Source organism: Lactuca serriola, chromosome 8 (assembly GCF_051521515.1).
Source record: "Lactuca serriola cultivar US96UC23 chromosome 8, Lser_US96UC23_V15, whole genome shotgun sequence".
NCBI lineage: Eukaryota > Viridiplantae > Streptophyta > Magnoliopsida > Asterales > Asteraceae > Lactuca > Lactuca serriola.
Genome location: NC_136415.1, coordinates 281,357,346 through 281,384,746, shown reverse-complemented (window position 1 = coordinate 281,384,746; position 27,401 = coordinate 281,357,346). Strand labels below are relative to the sequence as shown.

General features: G+C 34.0%; 3 protein-coding genes across 7 annotated transcripts; 1 reads left to right on the top strand and 2 right to left on the bottom strand.

The window, feature by feature from the left end:
- The first annotated feature begins 4,855 nt into the window (after positions 1–4,855).
- Positions 4,856–6,132, top strand: LOC145071279 (uncharacterized). The gene has a single exon (XM_079018187.1). The coding sequence runs from the start codon at positions 5,250–5,252 to the stop codon at positions 5,982–5,984; it is 735 nt and encodes a 244-aa protein (XP_078874313.1). The 5' UTR covers positions 4,856–5,249; the 3' UTR covers positions 5,985–6,132.
- Positions 6,133–10,679: 4,547 nt separating this feature from the next.
- On the bottom strand, positions 10,680–15,121 carry LOC145066406 (uncharacterized). Of its 4 annotated transcripts, none has more exons than XM_079013643.1 (6): positions 14,865–15,121; positions 14,226–14,293; positions 12,658–14,137; positions 11,232–12,563; positions 11,080–11,122; positions 10,680–10,978 (listed from the first exon to the last, which is right to left on the bottom strand). In XM_079013643.1, exons 1-6 carry the CDS (start codon positions 14,986–14,988, stop codon positions 10,828–10,830), a joined length of 3,198 nt encoding a protein of 1,065 aa, XP_078869769.1. In that variant the 5' UTR covers positions 14,989–15,121; the 3' UTR covers positions 10,680–10,827. The 4 variants fall into 4 exon arrangements, with proteins under 4 accessions (XP_078869769.1, XP_078869768.1, XP_078869767.1 ...); XM_079013642.1 differs by having other exon boundaries at positions 11,080–11,125; positions 14,865–15,120; XM_079013641.1 differs by having other exon boundaries at positions 10,680–10,984; positions 14,865–15,119.
- Positions 15,122–17,838: 2,717 nt separating this feature from the next.
- RGS1 (REGULATOR OF G-PROTEIN SIGNALING 1) lies at positions 17,839–24,697 on the bottom strand. 2 transcript variants are annotated; one of them, XR_013689830.1, is made up of 12 exons: positions 24,468–24,697; positions 23,523–23,643; positions 23,371–23,434; positions 23,190–23,274; positions 23,022–23,095; positions 22,744–22,935; positions 22,186–22,274; positions 21,466–21,704; positions 21,241–21,365; positions 21,030–21,151; positions 18,053–18,204; positions 17,839–17,980 (listed from the first exon to the last, which is right to left on the bottom strand). XR_013689830.1 is itself a non-coding variant. In XM_079017030.1 (11 exons), exons 1-11 carry the CDS (start codon positions 24,680–24,682, stop codon positions 20,640–20,642), a joined length of 1,524 nt encoding a protein of 507 aa, XP_078873156.1. In that variant the 5' UTR covers positions 24,683–24,697; the 3' UTR covers positions 20,281–20,639. The 2 variants fall into 2 exon arrangements, 1 of the variants encoding a protein (XP_078873156.1); XM_079017030.1 differs by lacking the exons at positions 17,839–17,980; positions 18,053–18,204 and adding an exon at positions 20,281–20,837.
- Positions 24,698–27,401: the final 2,704 nt, after the last annotated feature.

Below are 27,401 nucleotides of genomic sequence, written 5' to 3'. Positions count from 1 at the left end.
CATCATATGTTATTAGGTCACTAAGTGTGTTCAAGTCTTTACTTAACACCGAGCACCCAACCGGCACCTCCACCCGATCCACTTACAACAGGTGAGTTCATACCCCTGAATTAACCTTTTAAATGTTTTTAAAGCATCTTCAAGACACAGATCTCCCCGTCGTCGAGTTGGTAACCAGAGTCTCCTGTAGGGAGAGCGGGCATTGTGTGTATAGATCTATACGGGACTGACACTCCCACACCCTGACTGCTAGCTACAGTCCACGGCCTACCAAGCCAAGGGGTGACAAATGTCATATTTATTCCGACGCTTGCAGGGCGTCAAGTACTCTAGTGTCAATCAGTATGGTTACGAGTATCTCCATGTTTACCTTATAATTCATGGCCTTAAGGTAACGATAATTAACACTGTATTCTTGAAACAATACTCTTAGGTTTACTTCTTTGTTTTAGACCTTGCTAGCTGTATCATTCATTTGATACTGTCTGGGGTCTGTGTCTTCTTTGTTTTAGACCTTGCCAGGTGTATCGTTCATCTGATACTGTCTGGGGTCTGTGTTTCTTTGTTTTATACCTTGCTAGTCGTATCGTACATTTGATACCATCTGGGGTCTGTGTTTCCCTTTGTTAGACTGAGCCAGGCATATCATTCATTCGATACTCTCCTGGAGTCTATGATTTCTTTTGCCTTAGTCAGCAGTATTTCTGCTGAGGCATATGTTATGTTCCCCTAGTATTCTACTAGTGATATTCTCCTACTCTCTTTAAAGTCAAATACCGTATTTTGGTAATGATAGTGTTTAAGGGAAAATTACTCTTTACAACATAACTCTGTCGAGTCTTGGTAGAAGACTGCTTTTATTTAGAAAATATAGGATTTTATGGAAAGGAAGCTAATACACTGTAGATTCTAAACTACTACTTTTCATAAAGTTATTTTAAATAAAATGTTTACTTACATAAATGACACTAAATACTTATGAACTCACCAGCATTTATAAAAATGTTGATACTCGCTTTCAAAATAACTTGTATTCTCAGGTCAGCAATAGACAGGTACATCCCATGAGCTTTTGTTGAAGACAGTTTAGTTCCGAGTTGCAACTATATTAGTTTCTGTATTACTTTGATGTTTCTATGCAATATAACCTATGTAAAATTATTACTATTAATGCAATGGTTGTTGTACTTTGATTACTATACTGTATATGTTGTGATACTTGACATGACGTCATCCACCCCAGAATGTTTCCGTCGTTCCGGCTTTGGGGTGTGACAGTTATAGCATGATGATTGTCTTTGTGATAATTGTCAGTCATGTTTGTATTTTCTTGATGAGTCGGTGATTATTATTATGATATTATGTGATAGTAGTAGGGGTGAAATAGACCCGATATCTGGTTGAAATAGATCGAAGGGTAGGCCAACACCCAGATATGTTTGGCAGTATCCGGTTGAGATAGACCGAAGGGGTAGGCCAACACTCAGATATGCTTGACAGTAGGGATGATATTTAGAACCGGAAAACCGGACCGGAACCGGAACCGTTAGAACCGGAATATATAGAACCAGTTCCGTTTCTAGGTTTAAAAATTGTATTTATCCGGGTTCCGGGTAATCCGGGTTTGGGTCCATCGGGTCCGGGTAAACCGGGTCTAAAAACCGGAACCGGTGTTAGGAACTGGAACCACTTTTAGGGCCGGAACCGGTTTTTGTGAAACGTTTAAAAGATGCATATCTCATTCGTTTCAACTCTGATTGATATGAGGTTTTTTCCAACATGTAGTTTAGAGTTTGTACATGATTTTTGACTATAAATTTGCCATTTTTAGTTTTATATTCATCGATTTACAGTCCCCCAAAGTCGAGATATCAAAGCTGGAAGTTTTTAGTTTTTCAATTTTTTTGTATTCGGTGAAAGTTTTAAAACATGCATATCTAATTCGTTTGAAGTCCGATTGACATGTCGTTTTTTCCAACTTATAGTTTACATTTTGTACATGAGTTTAGACTATAATTTTATCATTTTTGGTTTAATATTCATTGATTTACAGTCCTACAAAGTCGGGATATCAAAACTGAAATTTTTTAACTTTTCAGCTATTTGTTTTTGTACTTTGTATTCTGTGAAAATGTTAACACATGCATATCTCATTTGTTTAAAGTCGGATTGACATGCGGTTTTTTCCAGAGTGTATTTTAGAGTTTGTGCATGATTTTAGACTATAATTTTGTTAATTTTGGTTTCATATTCAATGAGTTACAGTCCCCCAAAGTCGTGATATCAATATGAAAATTTTCAAAGTTCAACCCACGAAGTAGTAAGTAATTACTAAAAAATTCCGGTTTTTCCGGGTTTTCCGGTTCTAAACCCACTTTATCCGGTTCCAACCTACCTGCTCTGATGTTTCCGGGTTTTCCGGTTCTAGACCCACTTTACCCGGAACCGGTTCCTATATACCGGTCCGGTTTCCGGTTCTAAAAAATCCCGTTAACCGGTTTCGGGTTTTCTGGGTCCAGGTCCATCCGGTCCGGGTTTGGACCCACTTTCATCCTTACTTGACAGTATCCGGTTGAAATAGACCAAAGGTGTAGGCCAGCACCCAGATATGCTTGTCAATATGTTTGTTTAGTATGCGGTATGTTGGGGGAACTCACTAAGCTTTATGCTTACAGTTTTTATTTTTTGTTTCAGGTACTTCTAGTTTGAAGGGGAATGGCCCGACTTGATCGCACCGCATCACTATATGTTTTTCTGCACTTAGTGATTTTCAGATTTTGTACTCTGATAATATGCTACAATATGACTTTTTTTTTGAATATTTTGGTATCAGTATCTTATGAATTGAATAAATTTAAAAACAAAAATCATATCTGTATTTTTGGGATGTTACACTAACATTATAGAATTTATAATCTAGACTTACTATAACTAGATAGGTGTTTCATGAAAGGCTCATATCCTGGGTAAATCCTTACAATTGTAGGTCTTGGTTCTAACAATGCAACATACCTTGAGATTATGCTATTGTTGAAGCTAATACAACCAGTTCATGGAGTTTTCAGAGTGCCTTGGAGAGGATTTAGATCTAGATGCATCATGCAACTACAGATTTGTATATGATAGACAAAAGGTTTGAATAAATATTAACTTTGTTTTTATGTTATCTTTTGAAGCATTTACTTATGCTAAATTTGGTTTAAACTAATATGTAAAGAGTATTACCTTCCATAGAAAATGTGTTTCCAAATACATAACATAGGTGATGTTTAAGACACATTTATAAAAACATGAAGCATCAATGGAGGGGGGAGAGTTCAAGTATCATTTGTGGAAGTGTGCTACAAGTACATCAATTAATCATTTCGAAATGGTAATGACAAAATTCAAGGTTGTCAGTGACAAGGCACATGCCTGGCTTACTAAGATTCCTATAGTTCATTGAGTTAGGTCACATTTCTCTGATTAGGTCTCTGCTACTTGGTTTACTCTGGACATTATTTGTGAGTCTTTAATTGTAATTTATATTTCACATGTAAAACACATTTAGATTGTTTGCTAAATAATTGTGAAGTTTTCAACTCTAAGCTAGATAACGGCACTATGGTAGGGACAAACTTATCATTACTTGTTTAAAGTACGTTATGGTGTATTTGATGAAGAGGTGTTACATTGTCCAAAAAGAAATTGATAAATGAAGAGGTGCATTAACCCCCACTACAACAAGTATTCCTGAAACAATATAAAATGAAGCAAGCCAATATAGGGAAATGTTTGTGGTTTTGGAAAATATCATGTATGAAACACTCCTCATCTAGGTAGTTTTAAAATATCATTTGAAAATATTTTAATTCAAAATCATCATTTTCATAGTTTTAGATTGCAGAAAAGTTCAATGGTCCTAAAAAAAATTCTCAAAAGTTTAGTTATCAAAATGTGAGGTATCAATAGTTAGGTATCGCAACATAGTTTAAGTACCACATAAATTATGACCTTCTCAAAGTCATTGTTATCCTTCTAAGTCTCTGAAGCCTTAGAAAGGAAAGAAAAAAGGGTGGGGTCTTGGGAAGAGTATGTTTTTATTTTATTTTTATATATTTTAAGTAACTTATAGAAGGTATAATCATCATTTCACAAATTTTAACAGACAATATAATGAAGGGTTAAAGTGAATGACCAAAACACAACAAAACATGCCCATAAGGACATATTGTGCAAAATTGGAACTTTAGGGACTCAAACCTCGATTTTTAGACAAATATAGGGACCAATTTACAATTTACTCGAGAATACGATCTAACACACAAATTTGAATTTTTGTCACTCGGATTCTATTTATAGAAGTTAGATAATTCAAAAAAAATCAATCATGTTTAAACTGGTTAAACATAACGGTGCAAACGAGTCAAACTATTCGTGAGCTACTCGAGATCGACTTGTTAAAAATTCAACTCGAAATCAATTTTAAACGAGGTCGAGGCAAGCTCGAGCTTAAGATTTGACTTGTTTATTAAACAAGCTCGAATTTTATTTTTATCTATTAATATAAATAAATATTTAATAAACACTATTTGATATATCCTATACGAACCGAGCCTAACCCAAACCTAGGCCTGTATTATTTAAACGAGCCGATTTCGAGGTTACTCCCTTAATACTCGAAATGAGCATGTATTATGCATGTCAAATATCAAATATTGAGAAAAGCAGTTATACTTATATATATATATATATATATATATATATATATATATATATATATATATATATATATATATATATATATATATATATATATATATATATATATATATATATATATATATATAAAAAGTTTATAAAACGAGGAAGCAAGTGATAATTATGCTTAACCAACCATCTCTCTTCCACCATATATCATCATGCATGCTTTCTTGTTTTATCGCCCATTTGTCCATTCTTTTCTTTACTAATCTCTCTCTCTCTCTCTCTCACACACACAAACACACAGTTGCCATGAACACCTTCGAACATTTGTAAAGAGAGACAACAGAAAGGGATTTAGAGAGAGGTGAAACCACAGGAAAAAAACAGTTTTCAGAAAGAAAAAGAGTGTTTGATGGTACGACAAGTGGAACATTGCTAGAAGTCTTTCTCAGTAGAAATATTTTAAAGGGTCGATCAAGAGAGAGAAGCAAATATTTCTAGAGAGAAAGAGAGATTGATGATGATGAAATCATGCAAATAATATTGCAGTTGCAGTCGCAGACATGAAAGAAGCAATCAACCCACCAAAATCATCAACACCCAAAGCTTTCTTTCTCTCTCTAATTCTCCTCTCTCTTTTCTACCTCATCTTTCTCTCTCTACAATCCAAACACCCCAACTCCGGCCACCGTACAATCACCATCAACGGACTCAAGATCCGACCCGGATACACCTCCTACGACACCTACATCCACCACCAGCTTCACAAAACCACCAACCCAAAACTCCGAAAAATATGGACTTCCAGGGATTGGAACCGAAAGATTTGGGTTTTCACCCGTTTTTTTAGCCAATTAAAACAAGAAAAACTGCTCACAAATTCATCAAAGGCTCTTTGTGTTGGAGCTCGGGTCGGGCAGGAAGTGGAGGCTTTGAAACGGGTCGGAGTTAATGATTCAATCGGGTTGGATCTTGTACCCTACCCGCCTATTGTGATCAAGGGTGATTTTCATCATCAACCGTTCGATGATAAGACTTTTGACTTTGAGTTTTCGAATGTGTTTGACCATGCTCTTTATCCGGATAAATTTGTTGGAGAGATTGAACGGACTTTGAAGCCTGGTGGAATCTGTGTGTTACACGTGGCAATTTCTAGACGGTCGGATAAGTATTCGGCTAATGATTTGTATAGCATTGAACCGTTGAAGAAGTTGTTTAACGGGTCGGATCTTGTTCGGTCTAGAAAAGTTGACGGTTTCGGGTTGGATACTGAGGTGGTGTTTAGGAAAAGAAAATGATAATTTATTGAGTGATACATAAATAGAAGATTTAAAACACATTATTAGGTTATTTTGAACACGTTTTAGTCGTACGAGTTCCTTATGTTTCTTGTTTTGCTATTAGTATATTTGTTAAGTGAATGATCATGGTCACAATCTAATTGAACTATTTCTTGTTTGCTTCTTTATATATATTTTAGTAATTTTGATCTTTTCGGTTAACTTATTTAACCAAACATCTAGTATTAAAAATTCCTTTCAATAGATGGTAAAACAGAGTCGAACAAATTTGCTAAAATGTTAAAAAGAATTCAACTCAAATGGTGTTAGATTAACCGACTAACAATTATTTATTTATTGTTTTTGGAAAATGATTTGGAGGGTGATTAATTAATTATGGACAGTCAATTATAATAATGTGTGCTCCATCTTGTAGAAGCACAATTCCTTAAAATATATTTTAACATAGTGCCTATGATTGATATGCCTTTGATTGGTAAGAGGTTCACGAAAATCGATGTTGTTGGTGTTAAATTAAGCAAACTTGAGTTTTTTTAGTTTCAGAGGATTTTTCTAGGCTTTCGAAAATTTACAAGTTCTTGTTTTAGATAGGAAATGGTCTGTTCATTGCCCTATTTTGTTGCATTGTAATCCGGTTGACTATGGGCCGTCTTCCTTTAAGTTTTTTAACTCCTGGTTACATGTGGAAGGCTTTGATGATGTTCTTATTGGAGTTGCATCGAAATTTGTTGTTAATCCATGATGGAGTAAGTTTGTTTTATTTAAAAATAAACTGAAATTTATTAAAACTAAAATTAGGAGTTGGCATTTAGCGTACAATGATCAATTTGATGGGCTAACTCTCGGTTGGTTGTTGGTGCGCTTGAAGGAGATTGATAAAGGTATTGATGATGAAATCTCAAATGATGAAGTTATAGCAGAATGGTTAGGTATCTTAGGTGATATCGTCAAGTTAGAAAAAACTAAGTCGTTGGATGTTTCTCAAAAAGCGAAGGTTAAATGGTCTGTGGAGGGGGATGAAAATTCGGTTTTTTTCATGATTTGTTAAAATAACGAAGAAGACAAAAGTTGATTAGAGGTGTTACTTTGGATGGGGAATGACTTGTTGAACCTAGTATTGTTGAAAAAAACTTTTTTTGATTATTATGCAGCCAAATTTCAACCGTTTCAGGGTATTCCTATGGTTTGTAGAAGTCACAGGTTCAAAATTGTTGATCCGACTCTTGCTTCTTCTATCGAGTCTATGTTCAGGGTAGAAGAAATAAAAAATGTGGTGTGGGATTGTGGTTTGGATCGTGCTCCACGTCCAGATGGGTTTACTTTTTGCTTCATCGGGCACTTTTGGGATTTATTGGGTAATGATGTCATAGCCTTTGTTTAAGAACTTTTTGCTAGACCTTATTTCTCTATTGGTTGCAACTCCTCTTTTATTACTCTTATTCCAAAAGTCTCCAGTCCCATGTTAATTACCGATTATCGTTCTATTAGTCTTATCGGTATTCAATTCAAGGTCATTGCAAAATTGTTAGCTAATAGGCTTGCTTCTGTGCTTTAAGATGTTATTGGGTTAGAACAATTTGATTTTCTTAAAGGGCGTCAGATTTTAGATGGTCCTCTTATGGTGAATGAACTGACTAGGTGGTTTAAGAAACGAAAAAAGAAACTCATAATTCTTAAGGTCAATTTTGAAAAAGCATATGATTCTATTTGTTGGGATTATTTGGATAGAATCTTACTATTATTCATGGGTTTTGGAGAGAGGTGGAGATCTTGGGTTCGGGCTATGTTCTCTGATGCTAGATCTTCGGTTTTGTTAAATGGGTGCCCTAGAGAAGAGTTCCAGCTATTCAGGGGCTTGCATCAGGGGGGGTCCTCTATCCCCTTTCCTTTTTATCATCGCCATGGAGGGTCTTCATATTGTTATGGAAGATGTTGTAGCGCAAGGAGTATTCTGTGGCGTTCCTTTGAATTCTGATGACATATTCCTTTCTCATCTTTTTTATTAGATGACGTGTTATTTTTAAGAGAGTGGGATGAAGAAAATGTGCGGACCTTATTCGTATTTTGAGGTGTTTTTACTTGATCTCAGGTTTAAGAATTAATCTTCTTAAATCTAATTTACATGGGGTTGGAGTTAGTGGTGACGAGGTTGCTACTTTGGCTCCTTTTATCGGATGCCACCCGAATTCGTTTCTTTTTTTGTATCTTGGGATTTCGGTTGGTGAATCTATGGTTCGAGTCAAGGGATGGCAGTCGATAGTGGATCACTTTAAGAAGATGTTGTCATCTTGGAAAATGAAGCTTCTTTCTATTGGAAGGAGATTGACCCTAACCAAGTCTGTTTTGGGAAGTCTTGGTATCTATTTATTCTCTATTTTTCGTATTCCTGCTATTGTTTGTCACATTCTTGAGACTCTTAGGTCCCGTTTTTTTGGGGTTTTGAAGATGGTCACTACCGCCTTCATTGGATTAGTTGGGATGTCATTCTCAACTCTTGTTCTAATGGTGGCCTAGATGTCGGCAGTTTGGATACGTTTAACTTGGGCCTTTTGTTCAAGTGGAAGTGTAAATTCTTTTCTAGCCCTAATTCTCTTTGGGTTCAGCTGATCAAACTCATTTAAAGGGATAGTGGTGGTTTCTTGGATACTTCTCGCCCGATAATTGGAGGTGGTGTTTGGAAAAAAATTGTGAGGTCTATTAATCAGTTACATGATACGGTATTATTCTTGAAAACTGTATGCATAGAGTTATTGGTAATGGTAATCAAAACTTGTTCTGGACGGATGTTTGGTGTGCGGGACTTCACTTAAAAGTGCATTTCCATAGATTGTTTGCATTGTCTACCAGTGAAAATGCCTTGGTTAGGCAATTTGTACTCTTCGTCTGGTTGGAGCTTCTCATGGAAGCGTTCTATTAAAGGTGGTGTGGAGTCTCAACAGTTAAACACTTTGTTGGCGTTACTCTCGAACATTCAGCTCCACTCGATCCCAGATAAATGGGAGTGGGACCTAGATCCTTCGGGTTTGTTTTCAGTGAGGTCGACTAGAAGAAGAATTGATGATGAGAGACTCCCCCCGGGTTTACGCCCTACTAGATGGAATCATTTTCTCTCTAAAAAAATTAATATCCTTTTTTGGCGTGTTCTTCTTGACCGAATTCCGGTTAAGGTCAGGTTTGGTGGAAAGGGGAGTTAATTTGGTTTCCATTCTGTCTCATTTGTCTTATTGATAAAGAGGATGTCAATTATATTTTTCTTCATTGCATGGTTGCCAAACAGTTATGGAGACGCATTGCTTTATGGGTTGACTTGGTTATTCCTTCTTTTTCGTCGGTTTGGGAAATGATGGAGTGGGTGGATGCACGGCCGATTGCTAGAATGGAACGAACGATCATGACTCTGTTTTCCTAGTCAATATTTGGGTGCTATGGACATATCGGAATGGTCTAATTTTCTCATCTCCAAAGCTTAAAAAAGAAATTTTGTTTGATTATGTTGTTGAATCTTCGTTTTGTTAGTTTTCTTTTCGTAACTCTAAGGCTATGATCAATTAGGTTATGTGGTTACAAAACCCAATCATGCCTTAATTTGTGTTTGTTGCTAGCTTTTTGCTAGTTTTGTAATGTTTTGTGTTTAATATATTTGGCTACCGTTCACAAAAAATTGATGGCACTATTGCTAAGCCAAATCTATTACTATTACTATTATTATTATTATTTTTGTAACGGTTGCATTGGGAAGAAGCCGATATAAATACGGTATTTAAAAGTTCTAGCTAGTTAACAGCATATAGTTCTCCCAAATAAAATGTCTAATCTTGAGCTATTATCAGTACTGTGTTATGTCAAAACTCAAAAGACGTTAAAACCCAAATACGCCATGACTGTTACATGGAAATGCTAGTCAATTTGTTATATTGCTGATAAAAGTTGGTCAAACGAAGACGACATTTGGTCATTTTAGCAAATAACTCGGATAATAATGGGTTAAGTTAAGCTTAAAAAGTCAGGTTTAGTGTATTTTTATATTTGTCTTTTCTTTCTTCCCTCAAAGCTTTTCTCTGTTGGATTTGATGAATATTGTCATAATTTACTGGTATTTTGAACATTGCTGGTTCAAATATATGGGTAAAATGATCAACGGGGGATTAAAAGAAACAACCACAAAGTAAATAATACTTGTTTTCTAAAAAACATTTGAAAGGACAATGACGACAGAAGAACAAAAGGAGTTCAAAAAAAATAAAACAAGACAAGTATTTTTACATTAAAATCATGTCTCTTTCAAACCAATTTATGTTTAAAAATAATAATAATAATAAATAAAAACTATTTTATCTCTTTAACCTAAATGGGTTTAAATGAGACATGATGCTAATGTTGCTTGGGCCGGATCTGATATCTAAATGGGTTTAAAAAATCAAGGGCAAAATAGTTTTTTTAGGTAAGACAAAAACTAAGCATACAACAAAAACAAAATGTAAGGACCTTCCGAGTTAAAAAATAAGTTAGGGACCAAACGTGCAAATAACTTCAAACCATAGGGACCATTCGTGTAATTTACTCAAGTAACAAAGGGAACAAAATTTGTTATTTTTTGTCCCACTCAAAATGGTCAAACAAGGACTCACTCTTGATCCCTGGTATGTGCAAAAGACATAAATGCCCTCATCCTCAACCTCGTAAATATTAATAGACAGCAACCAAAAACAAAATCAAAATTAAACCTATGTCCAAGAGAATTCACAGAAATAGGAAGTAAAAACCACACCTAAAAAGTTGTTGAATTATAAAAAGTAACCTTCCTTCCTAACCAAAATTTGAGACAAAAATGCCCCTAAACTTATCTCTTAGCCACGGGTTGACTTTCTGGAACAAAGTCAACAGGCTCGCTTTCTGTATCATTGACCTGCGACTGTGATGCAGCAGTGACTCTGGCTTTCTTGTATCTACTTGAACTTTTCAAAAGCTCAGCCATTGATATGTTCTTCAACCTGCTCCTATCATATCATACAAGTTCAAATGACCATTTTACCCTTAAACATACATACATCAAGCAAGAAATGGGAAACAAACTGTATATCACCAAACTTACTGTGAGTTCATATTGTTGTTTCCACCACCTTCCTTTCTTTTCACTTCTGATACAAATTCAAAAGAAATCATTATAAAACGAAATAAAAATCAATGCTGCTTTATGTGGCATAAATTAAAATTAGTGAAGAAAATAAATAAAAATCAAATTACCATATCTTCTGGAGTCTATGCTGGAATCACTTTCCCCTGGTGATGATGGATTTCTTGATGGAGTTCGTGTGCTGGAATCTGAATTTATGATTGCATTATCATCAGCAGAACTATCATCACTGTTATCCCCAAATATTGTTCCAGGTGTACTCAATAATCTCTTGACACCTGGCACATTTTTCTTCAGGTTTTTAACTTGAATAGTTGGTTGCTGTTTTGTAATATTTTTTTGAATTTTCAAAGACCTGCCAAATGATTCTGATTCTGAGCTCGAGTCCGATTCACTAAATGGTTGTGGTTGTGGTTTGTTAATCTTCAAAGCATCAATCTTTGTTGTTGTTTTTTGGGTTTTTGCTTTAGTAACATGAGGGGCATTTTGGTCTTTTGCCACACCTCCATTTGTAGAAGCTTCTGGAATCTTCTTTGAGGACAAGGCTTTGTTGTTTTCATTTCTTGAAAGAGATTGAATCGCACTATCGTCTTTTTGTTGGGTTTTTACTTTAGTAACAGTAGGGGCATTTCGGTCTTTTACCACACCTCCATCTGTAGAAGCTTCTGGAATCAAGACTTTGTTCACATTACCATTTTGTTGTTCTTTTGATTTCCTTTTTGGTTTCTTCTCCTTCACAGACAATTTAGTGTCTTTCCTATTTTCAACATTGTCAAGAGGAGTAGTTTTATCAGGTGAAAAGTAGTCCATGAAGTCGATTTCATGAGATCCTTTACCAACATCAGAATTTACATCATTGCCCTTGGAAGCTTGAGATAGAGTCACATTCTTCGAGGTCTCTTGAGGAATTTCACTTTTCTCAATTTGTGCAGCTTTTGATTTAAGTTTGTCATCATCTGTTTGAGATACATCAGCACCTGATTTCGTGTTTCTCTTTTTCCTTTTTCTTTTGATAGTCTGTGCATCATCATCCATGTTCTCATTCTGCTTTTCTGAAATCTCTGCATTCAGCTGACTAGTTTTTGAAATTTCAGCATCTTTATCAACATGCAAATCATCATCTATTATTGATGTTTCTTTCCTTTCAATAACTTCATTCTTTTTTGAAAATTTTCCAACGTTTTTTTTCTTGTTTCTTTCTTTGATTTCCTTTCTTGATTTTGCTTCTGCAATCTTCACCTCTTTCACAATCAGATCATCAACTTTAAGAGAATCATCCATTGATGTTTTCTCTGAAACTTCACTAATTATGTTAGTCTTATCATTGTTTTGTTCATCAATGGTTTTCTCATCAAAGACTTGAGTAGGAACAGTTGAAGAAATGTCAACCACAAGATCATCAGCATGCTTCACTAGCAATTCATCTTCAGCAGTTGCTCCTTCTGAAAAGACATTTATTTAACTTAATCAGCTACAAATATTGAGAAAAATTAAAGTTATATGGATATAATAAAGGTATCATATGTATGTACTTACTCATTGATGATGAAGGTATTTCATTCCCAATATCAGCCTCTTCAACAAGTGCATTGCATTTCTCCTTCTGAGAAGTCTCTTGCTGAATATTCTTTTCCACAGCCATTGCAACATCATGAATAACTTCACTTGCTTCTGTGTTTTTCTGATGATGTGTTTCCTCTCCAACATTTTCTACACTCAAAGGGGCAACAATGGCAACTTGATCATGAGCAGAAATTTTACCTTTTCTAGTTCTTTTTGGTTTCTTCTGACTAACTGATGTGGTTTTAGTATTTTCATCATTCATAGCTTTGGTTACTACATCATCTAAACCTGCATCTTTACTTTTTGATTGAGAAGCCATTTCTTGTTGACTATTTTGTCCCTCAACCATTGGAACATCAGGAAGAACTTCACTTGCTTCTGTGTTTTTCTGATGTGTCTCCTCTTCAACAGCTTCTACACTCAAAGGGACAACAATGGCCACTTTATCATGAGCAGAGGTTTTACCTTTTTTACCTCTTTTTGGCTTCTTCTGACTCACAGATCTGGTTCTTGTATGTTCATCATTCATAGCTTTGTTTACAACACCATCTAAATCTGCATCTTTACTTTTTGATTGAAAAGGCATATCTTGTTGAATATTATTTTCCATAACCATTGGAACATCAGGAAGAACTTCACTTGTGTTTTTCTGATGATGTGTCTCCTCTCCAACATCTTCTACACTCAAAGGGGCAACAATGGCTACTTGATCACGAGCAGAGATTTTACCTTTTTTAGTTCTTTTTGGCTTCTTCTGACTCACAGATATGGTTCTTGTATGTTCATCATTCATAGCTTTGTTTACAACACCATCCAAAGCTGCATCTTTACTTTTTGATTTGTCTTCAATGGAGTTCTCATCGTTTATGCTTGTTCCCATGTTCTTTACCTTGTCAGCATCATCTGTTAAAACTCTATTCTCTTCTAGAGCTTTTGCATCCCCTTCTGTCCTCTGAGTCTTACGTCTTTTCATCACAGAAGCATCTTCATTATGCACTTCACGTATCCTTTTCTTGGATTTTATCTCCTTATCAACAACAGTATACAACTTCTCTGTTACTTTAGGATCCAACTGCTGCTCTAAACTTGGTTCAAGATTAGATGACCTATCTTCCTCGATGTTCTTTGAAGCTTTTTTACAGGAACCATCAGAAGTAGGGAGTTTCTGATTCACAAAGGGTACAAAAATCTTGGGATGCTTTGATGATGATCCATGGATGAGAGACAGCTTTGAAGGTCCTTCTGCTTGAGTTTGACTATCATGTGTATCAATGGAACGACTATCTTTTACCCAAGGCAAGGCTAGTTGATCCCCTGGCTTATGTTGAATCCCATCACATTGCTCTAAGTGAGAAGCATCTACTGAGAGAAACCAGTTCTTTTGACTATTCCCAAATGCACTCTTAACAAGCATAGAGTCTGATAAGTGATAATAGTTTCCTCTACGTTTTACCTGCCACAAAAAAAAAAGAGAAGTTTGAAGGATGAAAGGCTAGAAACAAGATTGATAATCTTTACACAATGTTATAGGAAGAAAATACCTTCAAACAATGGATTTTAATATCTCCAATGGCAGGAAAGCATTCACGATGTTCTAACATAATTTTCCCTGCACAAAAAAGCATGATAAACGTTTTGATAAGAATCAAAATCTGCATTTAGTGTGCATTCAGTATCCCTACCAACACACCAACAGATATTCTGTAAAATGAGCTTAAACCTACTCTGCTACTTTCATATTGTTGGAACCCTAACACTACTAAAGGGTATTGGTGTATGCAAAATAGGATTTGTTCATAATACACAGAGGCCAAACTAATCTTATATGGAACAACAGATTTGTAATGCAAAATAGGATTTGTTGCACCACATAAGCAAAAGTAATGATGATCTTAGCAGTTACAAAATTCAATTCCGTCACCAATTGGTTCTCAAAAATCGTGAAATTCACATCAACTTTTAAATCTGAGCAATATACCATTACATGCAGACTGGAAGCTAAGCTCTGTTCATGGAACCTTACACACACACAGTATAAGTTACAAACCAAAATAGTGATGTTCCTTCTCTACCGAAGACAAATATGAAAATGAAGTTAGGTTAAACTCAAAGACAAAATGTGTTCATAAACTGTATTACACGATATATATATATTAGGGTAAACCGGTTACGAATGTTACCTTTAAGATCGGAAACAGTGTCGGAATCGGACACGATAGTAGCTAGATGAGTGTCGAGGCTGGTGTCGACGAAAACCGTTTTCCGATTCCCTTCTCCGTCACCGAGGCCATACTCCGGCTCCATTTTTGGGTATATTTGAAGGTTTTTCAGAATGGGGAGGGGGAAGCGATTATTCTTCAACAGTGACACGCCATATTTGTAGGGTTTAAGGACTGCGCACAATTAGGATTTTGGTAATTTTGTAGTATTATTTTTGTTTTCTTTATAATAATTGATTGATGTAGCCATAGTTATTTATCTTGCATATATGTAGAAATGTTTTCCTTCTAATTTATTTGGCTCATACGTGATAGGTTATCGTAAGACGTTCTAAACGTTGTTAAAGTAAATGTCAAAGTACTATCGAATGATAAGGGGTGTGTATGACTCCACTAGGTACCATGGGACTATAATGAACCATGTGTTTTCATCCAAAAATATTTCAAGTTCACCTAGTTTTTAGAGTGTGGAACATTAATTAAGATTAAGGGGGTGTTTGGATAGGAAAAAAATAAGTGCTTATTGCTTATTTCTATAATAAGTTAATTTGATTGTTTGGATAAAATCCAGTTTATTAAGCTAAATAAGCTAATTTTAATAAGCATCTCTTCCCATATTTATTGTTTATTGTTTATTCCCACTACAAATAAGCTATAAGTAATAAGCTAATAAGCTAATCCAAACACCCCTTAAGAGGATGTTTGGATAAATTAGCTTACATCTTATTAGCTTATTAGTGATGAGAGTTGACAGTTTTTATAAAGTGTTTGGATTAGAAATAATCAATAAGTTGATTTTTAGTGTTTTCTATCCAAACACTTAAATTTAACTTATAGCGGTAGAGATAAGCAATAAGCTATAAGCTCCTTTTTTTTACCTATCCAAACACCCTCTAAGTATGGGTGTTAAAATTGAAATTTTGGTAAATCAATGACTTTACTGCAATCCGGAAAAAATGGTTACCGGAAGAACAAAGAGAATTGATTATTTGATTGATATTGCAACAAAATTGTAAATATAATAACATAATTGAGAAAAAAATAATTCGGTGTCAAAATCAAAATTTTATAGTAATATAGTGATTTTTTTGTAATCTTCTCGTTTAGTAAATGTAAAATAATTGTTCTTTCAATAATTAACTTGAATGTAAAATCTAAATGAATAAATTTTATGATTATAAAATACTTAAATAAAAAATATTTTTATAAATATGAACACTTACATGTTTTATATAGAAAATTATAAAATCATTTGAAATAATTAAATGGAAAAATTATTTATGAAGGTAATGAACTTTTAACTTTGTTTATATTTAGCTCCTTTTTATGTATACCATTTACCAATAAATCTATTTTCTGTGTTCAAAAAATATTATTATGACCGGTTAATGCAAGTTTATTCTATAAATCTATTTTTAAATCTCTTTCTAAATCTCTTTCTTATCTTCATAAAAAATAATTAAGCATTAAAATATAACTTAACAACCATCATAATTATAATAAATGGAAATTATTTTGATGATCAAATATTATATTTATTTGGAACTTTAATCTTTTCAAGTTTTCACACTTGAAAATGTAATATGAACATCAAACACGTGTACAAACATTTGAGTGATACACAAAAGTTATATATATTTATAAAAAGATATTAGACTAATGGAAATTATATGATAAATAATTTATAAATTTTTATATTTTCTCTTTTAGTACTTTGTGTTATAAATATTTTTATAAATATTATAAAAATTATTTTGTAAGTCCTTTTGATCTCGTCCTTATACCGATCAAAATCAATTAAGCAATTAAATATGAGTTTTAGTTATATTAGAAACTTTAATTTTTTCTTTAAAGTTATAAGAATCAAAAATGTCAAATAGATAATAACATCAAACACTTACACCAATATTTGAGTGAGGCATAAAATTTTAAAAGAGAAAAAGATTGTTCTTAAACTTTTGAGATTTTAATAAAGAGTTTTGATGTTTCAAGAAAGAGAAATATTGTTCTTAATTTTTTGTATATCACTCAAACATGTATACATGTATTTGATATTCATATCCATTTGACATTATACTTATGAAAACTTGAAAATATTGAAATTCCAAAGTGAATATAATGTTTAAATGATTAATTAGGATATTGGTAATTTGGTTTCCCGCAAAAGAAATTTTGTTTTTTCTAAATTTTGGAGTATTATTTTTGTTTTCTTTATAATAATTGATGTAGCCATAGTTATTTATCTTACATATATGTAGAAATGTTTCCCTTCTAATTTGTCTGGCTCATACGTGATAGGTTATCATATAGGTTATCATAAGACTAAGGTGAACATTGTTAAATTAAACGTCCATCAAAGTACTATCGAATACACATAAGGGGTGTGTATGACTCCACTGTTTTTTTTTTTGGAAACATAAACAAATTAAGCGGAAACCTACTTGCAATATTTAAACAAACACCCTAGGTTCGAGCTCTTTTATAGGACAAACTCAGCCTCATAGAGATTTTCAAGGAAAAATTCATCATATGTTGCACCACAAGAGGTAGTTTAAGGGGAACAGAACTTCCAACTTCCGCTCCACATGAGTATAAAACCTGGGTATCAACTCAACTAGATTGTATACCACTTGCACTCCACTAGGTACCATGGGGAGGGATGTTAACGGGAGCAAAAAAAGTTGCCCCCACCTCTGGCCCCAACATCAGTTGTTCCCCCCGCCTCCGAATCTCTCGTTTACATAGCCTAGAATACATTCATCGCCCTCGATCCCGCCCTCGTTCCCCCATTTTTTTAGGCTTAAAATTGACTTTTTTCTAAAAAACTGATATATTTTAAGCTAAAAAAAACTATTTTACATAAGTTTAAAAGCTTAAAATCTAATTTTTTAGCAACTAAAAAAATAAAAATCCAACATTACTAAACGACAAATCCAACAAACTTACAAATATAAAATACGACAATCCAACATTACAAATATAAAATACATCTCCAAAAATATATGACAAATTCACTACATCATCAATATCCATCGATTGTCTTCAACTCTTCATTTTTTGACATTTGAATATCATCCCTAAATAAATAATAACAATAACAATAATATAAATTGTTATATTAGTTTAGTCAATACAAAACGACAAATTACCTCAATTCTCTCGTCGTCTTCATCGGAAGGGCGTCGGCAGGCTAAAGGCAACCGACTGCCGGTTACTCTGTTGTCAATGAAGCTGATGATGGGAATGGTCGGTGTTGGGTCTTGGTGTCTTGGGAGGGACTATGAGAGAAGTCGACATGAAGCTGTATGTGTTAAGTGAAAATTAATGAAGGAAACCCTAAAATTAGATAATATGTTTTCTATATATATTTTATATTAAATATATTTTTTTCATATCAATATACAAACGGGGCCCTACGGGAGTACGCGACGAAAATTCTCACTCTCGACCCCGATCCCGAAAATAAACGAGGTTTGATCCCGAAAATTCTCCTCTCTTGCCCTCAAAACCATAATGAGTTTGTATCCCGAAAGATGATCGACGATTTACGATAGAAATTTCATATCGAGATCTTTTGTTTCTTTGCGCAATTTTTGCTTATGTTCTTGCACTTTTTCTTTCTTGACAAATTTATCTTTTTTGAATTGCAAAAGAATTACGAAATTCAAATTATATAATTCAAAACTATTTGCCACTTTGCGTATGCCATCAAGTTTGTCGTCCTAGTGCAATAGACGAAGACTTTTTTGCCCTATCTCTACCTGAACAAACTATTTCTTCGAGCTCAAACTTTTCATCTTGGTTCAAGTGAACCCGAAACAAGCATCCAATGAAGTTGTGTAACCCGTCTCATAATTTTTTGTTTTTTTTCAATCCACCTTCTTCTTTCCAAAAACATCTTTCCATTTCTGAAAACCAGATAAGAACTTCCAAATATCAACAAATTTGAAAGGCCTCCCTTTATTGTATATCTTAAATATTTCTAGCGCCATCTTGTAAACATTTGTATCACATTCCCCGCGATTTCGTTGATTATTTAAGTTGTTGTACACATTGTTGAACTTTGTAAAAGTCATGTTCATTTCACGAAACTTAGTCGTCGATTGGTGTTTCGTACGATACTCGTTACTACTTATTTCATTGTGAAACTGTTCGATAATGCATAGCCAATTGATTATTAACTTTGCACATTTCCATGCTCGGTATCCTTGAAAATATTGACCCATGATTCCATTAACTCTTTTTCTTCTTGCGTTGTCCATTGTCGAGGGGTGCATTTTCCTTTCTAGCAGGCGCTTTTCCTTTTCCATCTCCTTTAAGTTCGGATGGTCCATGATGGGGTTCGAGTTTGAGTTTGACTTCAGGTGAGTTTGGTTGCATTTCTTAAACAAACTTGATTTCCGACTCGGTCGGGGATTGGCTTCTCAAAATGTATTATGAGAGGAGAAAAATCTTGAAATAAGGATGGGCTAATGGGCTGCATAGAGTAATATCGTGGTATATTTTTATGGTGAAATTGTTGGGACTGGGTCGGGGTTGGGTGCGGAAAAAAAACATTTAGTTGTGATCGGTAAATCGACAATAAACCGACCGAAAGAAAGCAAAAGCATTTCGAATCGATGTCGTTGAAACCACTTCCACCCGATTTGTTTTCGATTGGATCTGAGATTGGTGGGAGGGTTATTTGGACAGATTTTGGTAAATGGAGGTTTGAGTAGTAGCAGAAAATGGTAGAAAGTTATGTGAAATAAAAAGTAAAAGCTGTAATATTTGGTAAATTTAATAATTTAAAAAAAACAAAAACAAAAACAAAAAACAAATACTAGTTGTTAGGAGAGGAGAGGAGAAGAGAGAAAGAAGGCGTCGATTTTCATCTGCTACGGTGGCCTTCACCACACCACCATGCACTACCCAATGGAGGGTTTACCGCGCCACCACTATGACATCGTCTCCTCTCCACGCGGTCTGCAGGGCATGCACCCCCATCCGCCTTATGCAATTTCTTGCATTAAATAATAAATCCACGCATATAAAAAGCTTATCATATTGACATATATAGTTTATCAAATTGAGTCGTGAACCATAAGCCAAAAAAACAACTTATATATGTAATATGATTACAGGTTTTCTATATTATCAAATACCATTTTATATGTAATATGATTATAGGTTTTCTATTTGGATTAAATGTAGAACGAAAACACATCAACCCTTTATGCCTTTTTTTGGCTGAATTTTAACTAATATATTTTTGTAAATAGTTAACCTAATAATAGTAAATTAGATGGACCAGGTACATACGAAAAAGAAAGAAAATTACCTGTTTAGGACAAGAAAAATTGATAATTATTACATTAACATAGTTTTTATAATCATATTTTAGACATTAACTATTTATAAAATTAAAAAATCAAACAAAATATAGTTAAGCGTCAGACCAAACAAAGCCATATCCAGCTTGGCACCTCTACAAAAATGGGACCCACAAACAAATGTAGTATGATTTTTTTATGTTTTTGTGATTCATTGAACTATACAAATAATTGTAGTACAAAATGGCACTAATCTAGTACTAGTGATCCTCACCAAAATTTGTACAAATAATATGGCACAAAATGACACCCTAAGGTCAAACTCCCAACATACCCTAGCTGCCTGCCTAAGGAACTGATGGTACTATGTATCTTAGTAGATGGAGACAAGGGCATTTAGGTAATTACAGTATTATAAAACACCTTAGTGGTAGTGGGTAGTAGTGGGATCCCTTGACATGTGGTCTTGATAGAAAGGGTCATCGGGACAATGGACAGAGCTTAATCTTGGAGAAAAATCCCAACCGTTAACTTGTTCAAGTTCATGGTCTACATTTCTCATAGCCGCTTCTTCTTTGAATTTTAAGAAGAACATCGATGACCAATAATCTTTTGCTAAGTTCTATAAAATAATAAAATATAAGAGATCAGTTTTTATTTCCTTTTTTTCCTTTTCCTAGAATAACAAACATATAACACATGACAGAACTATGGGCTTGCTTTAGTGTCTCATATGTGGAAAAGACATAAATACCCTCGATTTGTCATATTTTCTTAGTAAATATACGGATGGATATGAGGTAAAAAAACTAACCATGTTTATCAACTGAAGCAACTCATTGAGTGCGTTTTTGAAGAGATCCGGGTGTGCAATATCAAGAGTTGTGAGAATTTCTTGCCGGGTTCTGTGAGATATATTTACCTCCATGTTTGCACCTGTTTCAAAATTAAGAAAATCTATATTATATTTTTTACAAAAAAAAAAAAAAAAGAAAGAAAGAAAGAAGGTTTAGACCTTATAATACCTGTGTTTATATATTTCTCAATAATGTGACGTGCCATGTAAATTCTTTTAACTGGATCATTTACTGGTATTTTTTCAAGCTGTTGTACTTCATCATAAAAATGCAGACTTTCCCCTGCCAAACAACTGAAATCATGGAGAAAAACATACTTTACTTGGAATTGGATCACTAAAAAGACTATATGGACAGGGCTATTTTCAATGAGGAGTAAAAATAAGAGAAGACCTGTCAGCGAATTCCATGAAGGATAAACGGAATCTTTTGTTGAGAAGAAGTTTATCCAAAGGTTGATTAGGATCGACATCTAGAGTTGGATCATTTTGTGACAAAAGCCCACTATCTGGTATTCCAAGAGCCTGGCCCATACTCTTTACTCCAAAGCTATCTTTCTTGTTTAAGCTCATAACCGACACCAGAGGTTGAGAGAATGCAATAGAGAAGAAAGCCACCACAAGAATACTTGCCTATAAAATAACACTCCATATCATTATCAGGTATCCATAAAAACTTCAACCTTCCTAGTGCTCTTTTCAATGACAAATGATGAGAAGGGTATTCACGTCTTTTTACATACACGAGAGATCGAGAGCAAGCCCCTGTCCCACATTTTCGGATGGATAAAAAATTATAATTTTGTCTCTCAGTCCTAGCACAATGCACAACAAACACATTGCAACATGTTCTGTCCTGTGTAACAAACAAACGGGTCCAATGGGCCCGTTTTCTAGGACAGGACATAACAGGTTGTACTGCGTTTGACATGCATTGGACTGGGACTGAGACAGATGTCAATGTGACAAAGTTGCAATTTTTTATCCATCCGAAAATGTGGGACAGGGACTCGCTCTTGATCTCTCGTGTATGCAAAAGACGAGAATACCCTTCTCATCTTCATCATAGAAAATAGTTCTTTTAAGGAAATGCCATGAAAGGTATTAAACATACCACAACTAAAAGCACGCATCTGGTGGTGACTTGAAGCCACATGATCTCCTCATGTGTCTCATTCAAAACATAAGCAACCACCCATACACCTAGAATGGGAAACAAAAGATAAATCATAACCTATAGGAACTAAATAAAGGTGATGTTGATTGTCAATCATTGTTAATAGCAACATACTTTCATTTACTTGTATATTATATAGCATCTTACTTGAAAGTCTTTTTATTACAACATTGTAGATTGTACTTCCCATTTTTTTTCTTATTTAACACATTGTATTTTGAAAGTACACCCAATTGATACAATCTACTTCCAATATTTTTCTTATTAGGACACTGTACTTCATAAAATCTAAAATCTAACCAGAGTGATAATTGGTTAGATTTTTCAAAGTGCAAAGTTGTAATAACAAAAGTAGAATGCTACAACAAATAAATAAATGAAAGTATATTGCTATATATATATATATATATATATATATATATATATATATATATATTGCATTTAACCCAACATATAAATAACTCCAAATTACAAAGAATTATAATCAAAACTTACTGATAGAAAACACAGTTACGAGTATTGCACGCCAGAGATCCTTAAGCTCATCAAATTTGAACTCAATATGATGAATGGCTGCAGTAATAGCAACCAAAGCAGAAATATACAACACAGGAAGGCAAATATGTGGAATAGCCCATTGAATCCCCATGTGGCAGTGGTTACTTAGAGGCTGCTTTATTTGAAGCACTACAGTAAAGAAACTAAAATATAAACAGCCTCATGGGAAAAATGGAGGTTAAAAGAAGTAAAAGTGGAAAAATTATCTTTCTTACATGCAGCCCAGCAAATCCAGGGAAGAAGAGCAAGTGGAAGACTGATATATGATCTTATAGGAAAGAGACGCCTCCTGAAAATCACAAGGTAGTAAATAATATACAAAAAATATAAAATTGAGTAGTCTAGGAAAGAGTTCCTAAAAATGTTCAAGACTGAAAACTTACTTGACAAATACGGAATACAGGTGAGTTACTTGGATAAGTCGACAGCTCAATAACAATCCAAATCCTAGTGGAACATGAATCCAAACTGAAACCAAAAAGTTGATATAAGGCAAAGATGAAATTGACAAATGAAAATGAATGTATAGAGTGGATTTTAGTAATCAAGGAAAGGAAAACAAACCTCCCCAGAGATAGCAGGATTGCCACCAATGCGTCCTATGAAACCTCACAATATTAAGAGCCATCTGAAAACAAAATTTGAATTTCAATAGATAGATAATTAGGATTTAGGAAACATGAACTTTATGTTTTATTAAAGGACAGTAGGCTTACTGCAAGTGACATCAAAAGATTGAAGCTAGCTATGATCTGAATAGTTGGGAGCCAAAAACTACTTCCTTTAGGTCGAGGAACCTTGTGAATTATAAAGGGTAAAGTCGACCTCAAAAATAGGCTGCAAGACAAGAACAATGTTCATCATACACATTGCCAGATATGAGAAGCAATCAAGTCAAGTGTGTTGATCAATGTCAAAAGTGATGGTGTAATGCTTCCTAATTTGACATAAAACAATTTTGAGACAATTGGCTTTCTTGCTTTAATTGTACAAAGTGAAGGGATTTAAGTTATTCTTCTTCTACACCAATGAAAGATGACATAACAACCACAATTCAAAATTCAAAAGTAAAGTTTGCATTTTAGTCAATTCTAGTAGAAGATATGCACTTGTATAATAGGGTGATAAAGCAGCATGAACAACTAATTTGCTATTTACTTCTATGTACATCATTTCTAGCATCAAATAATCGGTAATAATTTCTTAGGAAATATTGAAGGTAACTTTAAGGACATAAAACTATCTGCGAAAGTTGACGTTAACCTACAGAACTAGTGTTGTCGCAACGCGAATCTACAGAGCTTAGCAAAAGTTTTTTTGTGATGAATTTCTAAGCAAATCTAAGACCGATATTATTTCAAATGGATCTGAAGTTCATGAGGTTTCTAAGCTTCTTCTTAGAACTCAAAAGACCAAAACTCATATCGGAAAAGTAACAAGTTTAACATCCAAATTCAAGGCGTAACTGCGTTTGGATTGAAAGTAGCATGAAATTATTACAATCCTGGATTAAATCAAACTTAGATCACAATTCGAAGTTCAAACTTGTATAGTAAATGCGCATAAGCTACGTAATCTTCATCCAAATAAGCAAACGAGATAGCGCAATTGCATACATTCATGTATAATATGTGTGCAAATTGGGGGAAAAGGAGACGTACGAGACGAAAGAGATGATAGAAACGGAAAGAGCAACGTAGTCGCTGGGACAACCGCCTATGACATCGCAGCTAGTCATCTTGCACAGGCATACGGCGGCAAACGGATACCGCCGGCGACTCTTGATCGGAGAACCGCTGTTGTTATTGGAAAATTGAAACTTAAGTTCATATATTGCCTGAAAGTTCAACTTTAGTCCATTCCCAAGTTTGACCATTGACCAAAAAAGATTTAGCATTTTCTCAAAATAAACGTATAATCCAATTGTCCAAAAGATAAAAAAATCAAAAATAGAAATATTGTTAATTGCCATCTGCTACGAAAAGCTAGAAATAATGTTTGGTGTGGAATCCCGTTAGCTTCTTGAGTTTAGAACTAGATAGGCAATTGTTGTAACAGAAGCTAGAAATAATACTTGGTATGGAATCTCGTTAGCTTCTTGAGTTTGGAACTAGATAGAGCAATTGTCTGAAGAGAAAGGTTTTTTGTAACTATAATACAAGGTATGTTATGGAACATTTGGAAGGTAAGAAATGTCTTGCTTTTCAATAACATTTACAAGTCATATACAGCAACGAGAGATCATTGCTAATTCATTCATATGGGTGAAACATAGGAGCAAATTACCTTGTAATTGGGTAGAATGGGTTGCTTGTCCTCTTTAATTTCCCTGTAAAACTTTGATCTCTTTGATCTCTTTGCCCACTTAGTTTCTTGCTAAGCCTGGGATTTTATATACATATATATTTGTCGTTTCAAAAAAAAAGTTGGTTAAAACATCCATAATTTTGGTAATTGTAACGGTTCATTTTGACATTTTATAAGTTGTCAAAACTTCAAAAATTGTCCATGTGGTTTTCGAAAATATCAAGTTTAATCCATAAGTTCAAAAAACCTCACAGATGGTCCTTGTGGTTTCAAAACTTTTAACATTTGGTCCTTCTAGCTCACTCCGTTACCATTTAGCCGTTAAGTAAGGGGTATTTTTGTCATTTCACTACCCAGGGTCCATTTATAAGGTTTTGTATTATTTTTTTAAAATAAATAAATAAAATTTAATATGCAAGGGGTCCCACCTCTCTCTCTCTCTCTAAGAAAATGTGTGTGCATTTCCAGAACTACAATCCATGGAAGAAATCAAAAGTTTTACCCATGACCCTTATAAAAAAAACCCAATTTTGTTAATCTGCCCTAATTCATATCATATCAATGGCCAACATTTTAGAAAATATAACAAACGTCAATCACATTAGATAGATCCAAAATTAAACCAATCAATAAACCAGAAATGGATGAAGATGACGAAAATCAGTGATGCTCTTCCAGTTGAGCTATATGTGTATCTTATCATCGACTCCTATCCACCTCCAAATGTTCCTCCACATCACCTTCACTTGACCCACCTTCTTCATCCTCTTCGTCATTTTAGGATAATGAAGTCTGATTAAACCTTTCATCGATCCATACCCACCAACACCCCATTCTTCTTTCGCCATGTCAACTAAAATAACTCAAGATGGAGAAAAAGACGGTGTCTGGAGTACAAGAGTAATAGGGCATGGAGAAACTAGAGATGTATTCAGTTTATGGGGAATTAGTGAAAAAAATGGAAAACAATAGGGGTTTTTACCTTGTGATTTCGCAGCAAAATCTCTACCTGAAACTCAATGGATGAAGAAGGATATAGCGAGGGATTTGCTTGGGATTCGAAAACAGAAGGAAACAGGAGAGAAGTCGGAGGTTCTCCGCTACCTTTCTTCTCTGTTGAACAAAAATTACTAGGACCTGTTGCAATGATGGGTTTCTTCAACTGGGAATGGTGGTGATCAGGGGGTGGTTAGGTCGGCTTATCATCGAAATAGAAGAAATGAGGTGAAGTCGAGGGAGGCATCAACTCCGGTTGCTGCTGTGTTTTTCCGGTGATTAATTCATTTTACTTCGTTTAAAGATGAAGACCCAATTGAAACACAGAATTGATTTTATCGGCTATTGTTATGATCTTAAGAGAGAGAGAGAGAAGTGGGAACCCTTGCATATTAAATTTTATTTATTTATTTATTTATTTATTTTAAAAAAAGTAATACAAAACCTCATAAATGGTCCCTGGGTAGTGAAATGACAAAAATACCCTTACTTAACGGCTAACTGGTAACGGAGTGAGACGGAAGGACCAAATGTTAAAAGTTTTGAAACCACAGGGATCATCTGTGAGGTTTTTTGAACTTAGGGATTAAACTTGATATTTTCGAAAACCACAGTGACCATTTTTGAAGTTGTCTTTTCTCTTTTTTGACCAATTTTTTTTTATTTTTTTATTTTTAGGTTGTAGTTTTATAAAATCCATAGGTTCCAAATAAAAAGATATTGTTATCTTGTTTGTATAGATATAAATATTGAAAGTATTTTTGTCATTTTAATAATATATTAATACATATATTTATTAATTAATATAATAAATTTATTATCTTAAGTCGTCTACATTGGAGCAATGTTAATTAGTTTTTCAAACAAGTTACATTAGCTTTGCAATTACGTCTACATCACTACAATATCATTTTTATTTCAAAATTGGTCCTCACTACCACCTCACCAACCATTTTATATTTTTGCTTTAAAAATATCATAAATAATAATAATAAATAAGTAAATAAAAATAACACTATTATAATTATCTATAAATCAAATAAAAACATTTAACATTATAAACATGAAAATCCAAATATCAGAAAATTCATCATCGGCAACATCATATTCTTTCCAAATTCATTTTAATTGAAAAAGGATATATATATATATATATATATATATATATATATATATATATATATATATATATATATATATATATATATAAAACTGGTTTTGATATTTAATTAATGTCTGATTAAAAAATTAATAAAAATCAACATACAAGCCTTTCAAATGGTGAAAGACAA

What these genes read in the sequence shown, in the direction of transcription:
- LOC145071279 (XM_079018187.1), top strand. Translation starts at nt 5,250, where the DNA reads ATGAAAGAAGCAATCAACCCACCAAAATCATCAACACCCAAAGCTTTC.
- LOC145066406 (XM_079013640.1), bottom strand. Translation starts at nt 14,988, where the DNA reads ATGGAGCCGGAGTATGGCCTCGGTGACGGAGAAGGGAATCGGAAAACG. An exon ending in CACTGTTTCCGATCTTAAAG is followed by an intron (nt 14,294 to 14,864) that starts GTAACATTCGTA and finishes TTTTTTGTGCAG; the next exon opens with GGAAAATTATGTTAGAACAT. An exon ending in AATACCTTCATCATCAATGA is followed by an intron (nt 12,564 to 12,657) that starts GTAAGTACATAC and finishes ATGTCTTTTCAG; the next exon opens with AAGGAGCAACTGCTGAAGAT.
- RGS1 (XM_079017030.1), bottom strand. Translation starts at nt 24,682, where the DNA reads ATGGTCAAACTTGGGAATGGACTAAAGTTGAACTTTCAGGCAATATAT. An exon ending in GATGCGTGCTTTTAGTTGTG is followed by an intron (nt 21,705 to 22,185) that starts GTATGTTTAATA and finishes GTTATTTTATAG; the next exon opens with GCAAGTATTCTTGTGGTGGC. An exon ending in TTCATGGAATTCGCTGACAG is followed by an intron (nt 21,366 to 21,465) that starts GTCTTCTCTTAT and finishes CCATGATTTCAG; the next exon opens with TTGTTTGGCAGGGGAAAGTC.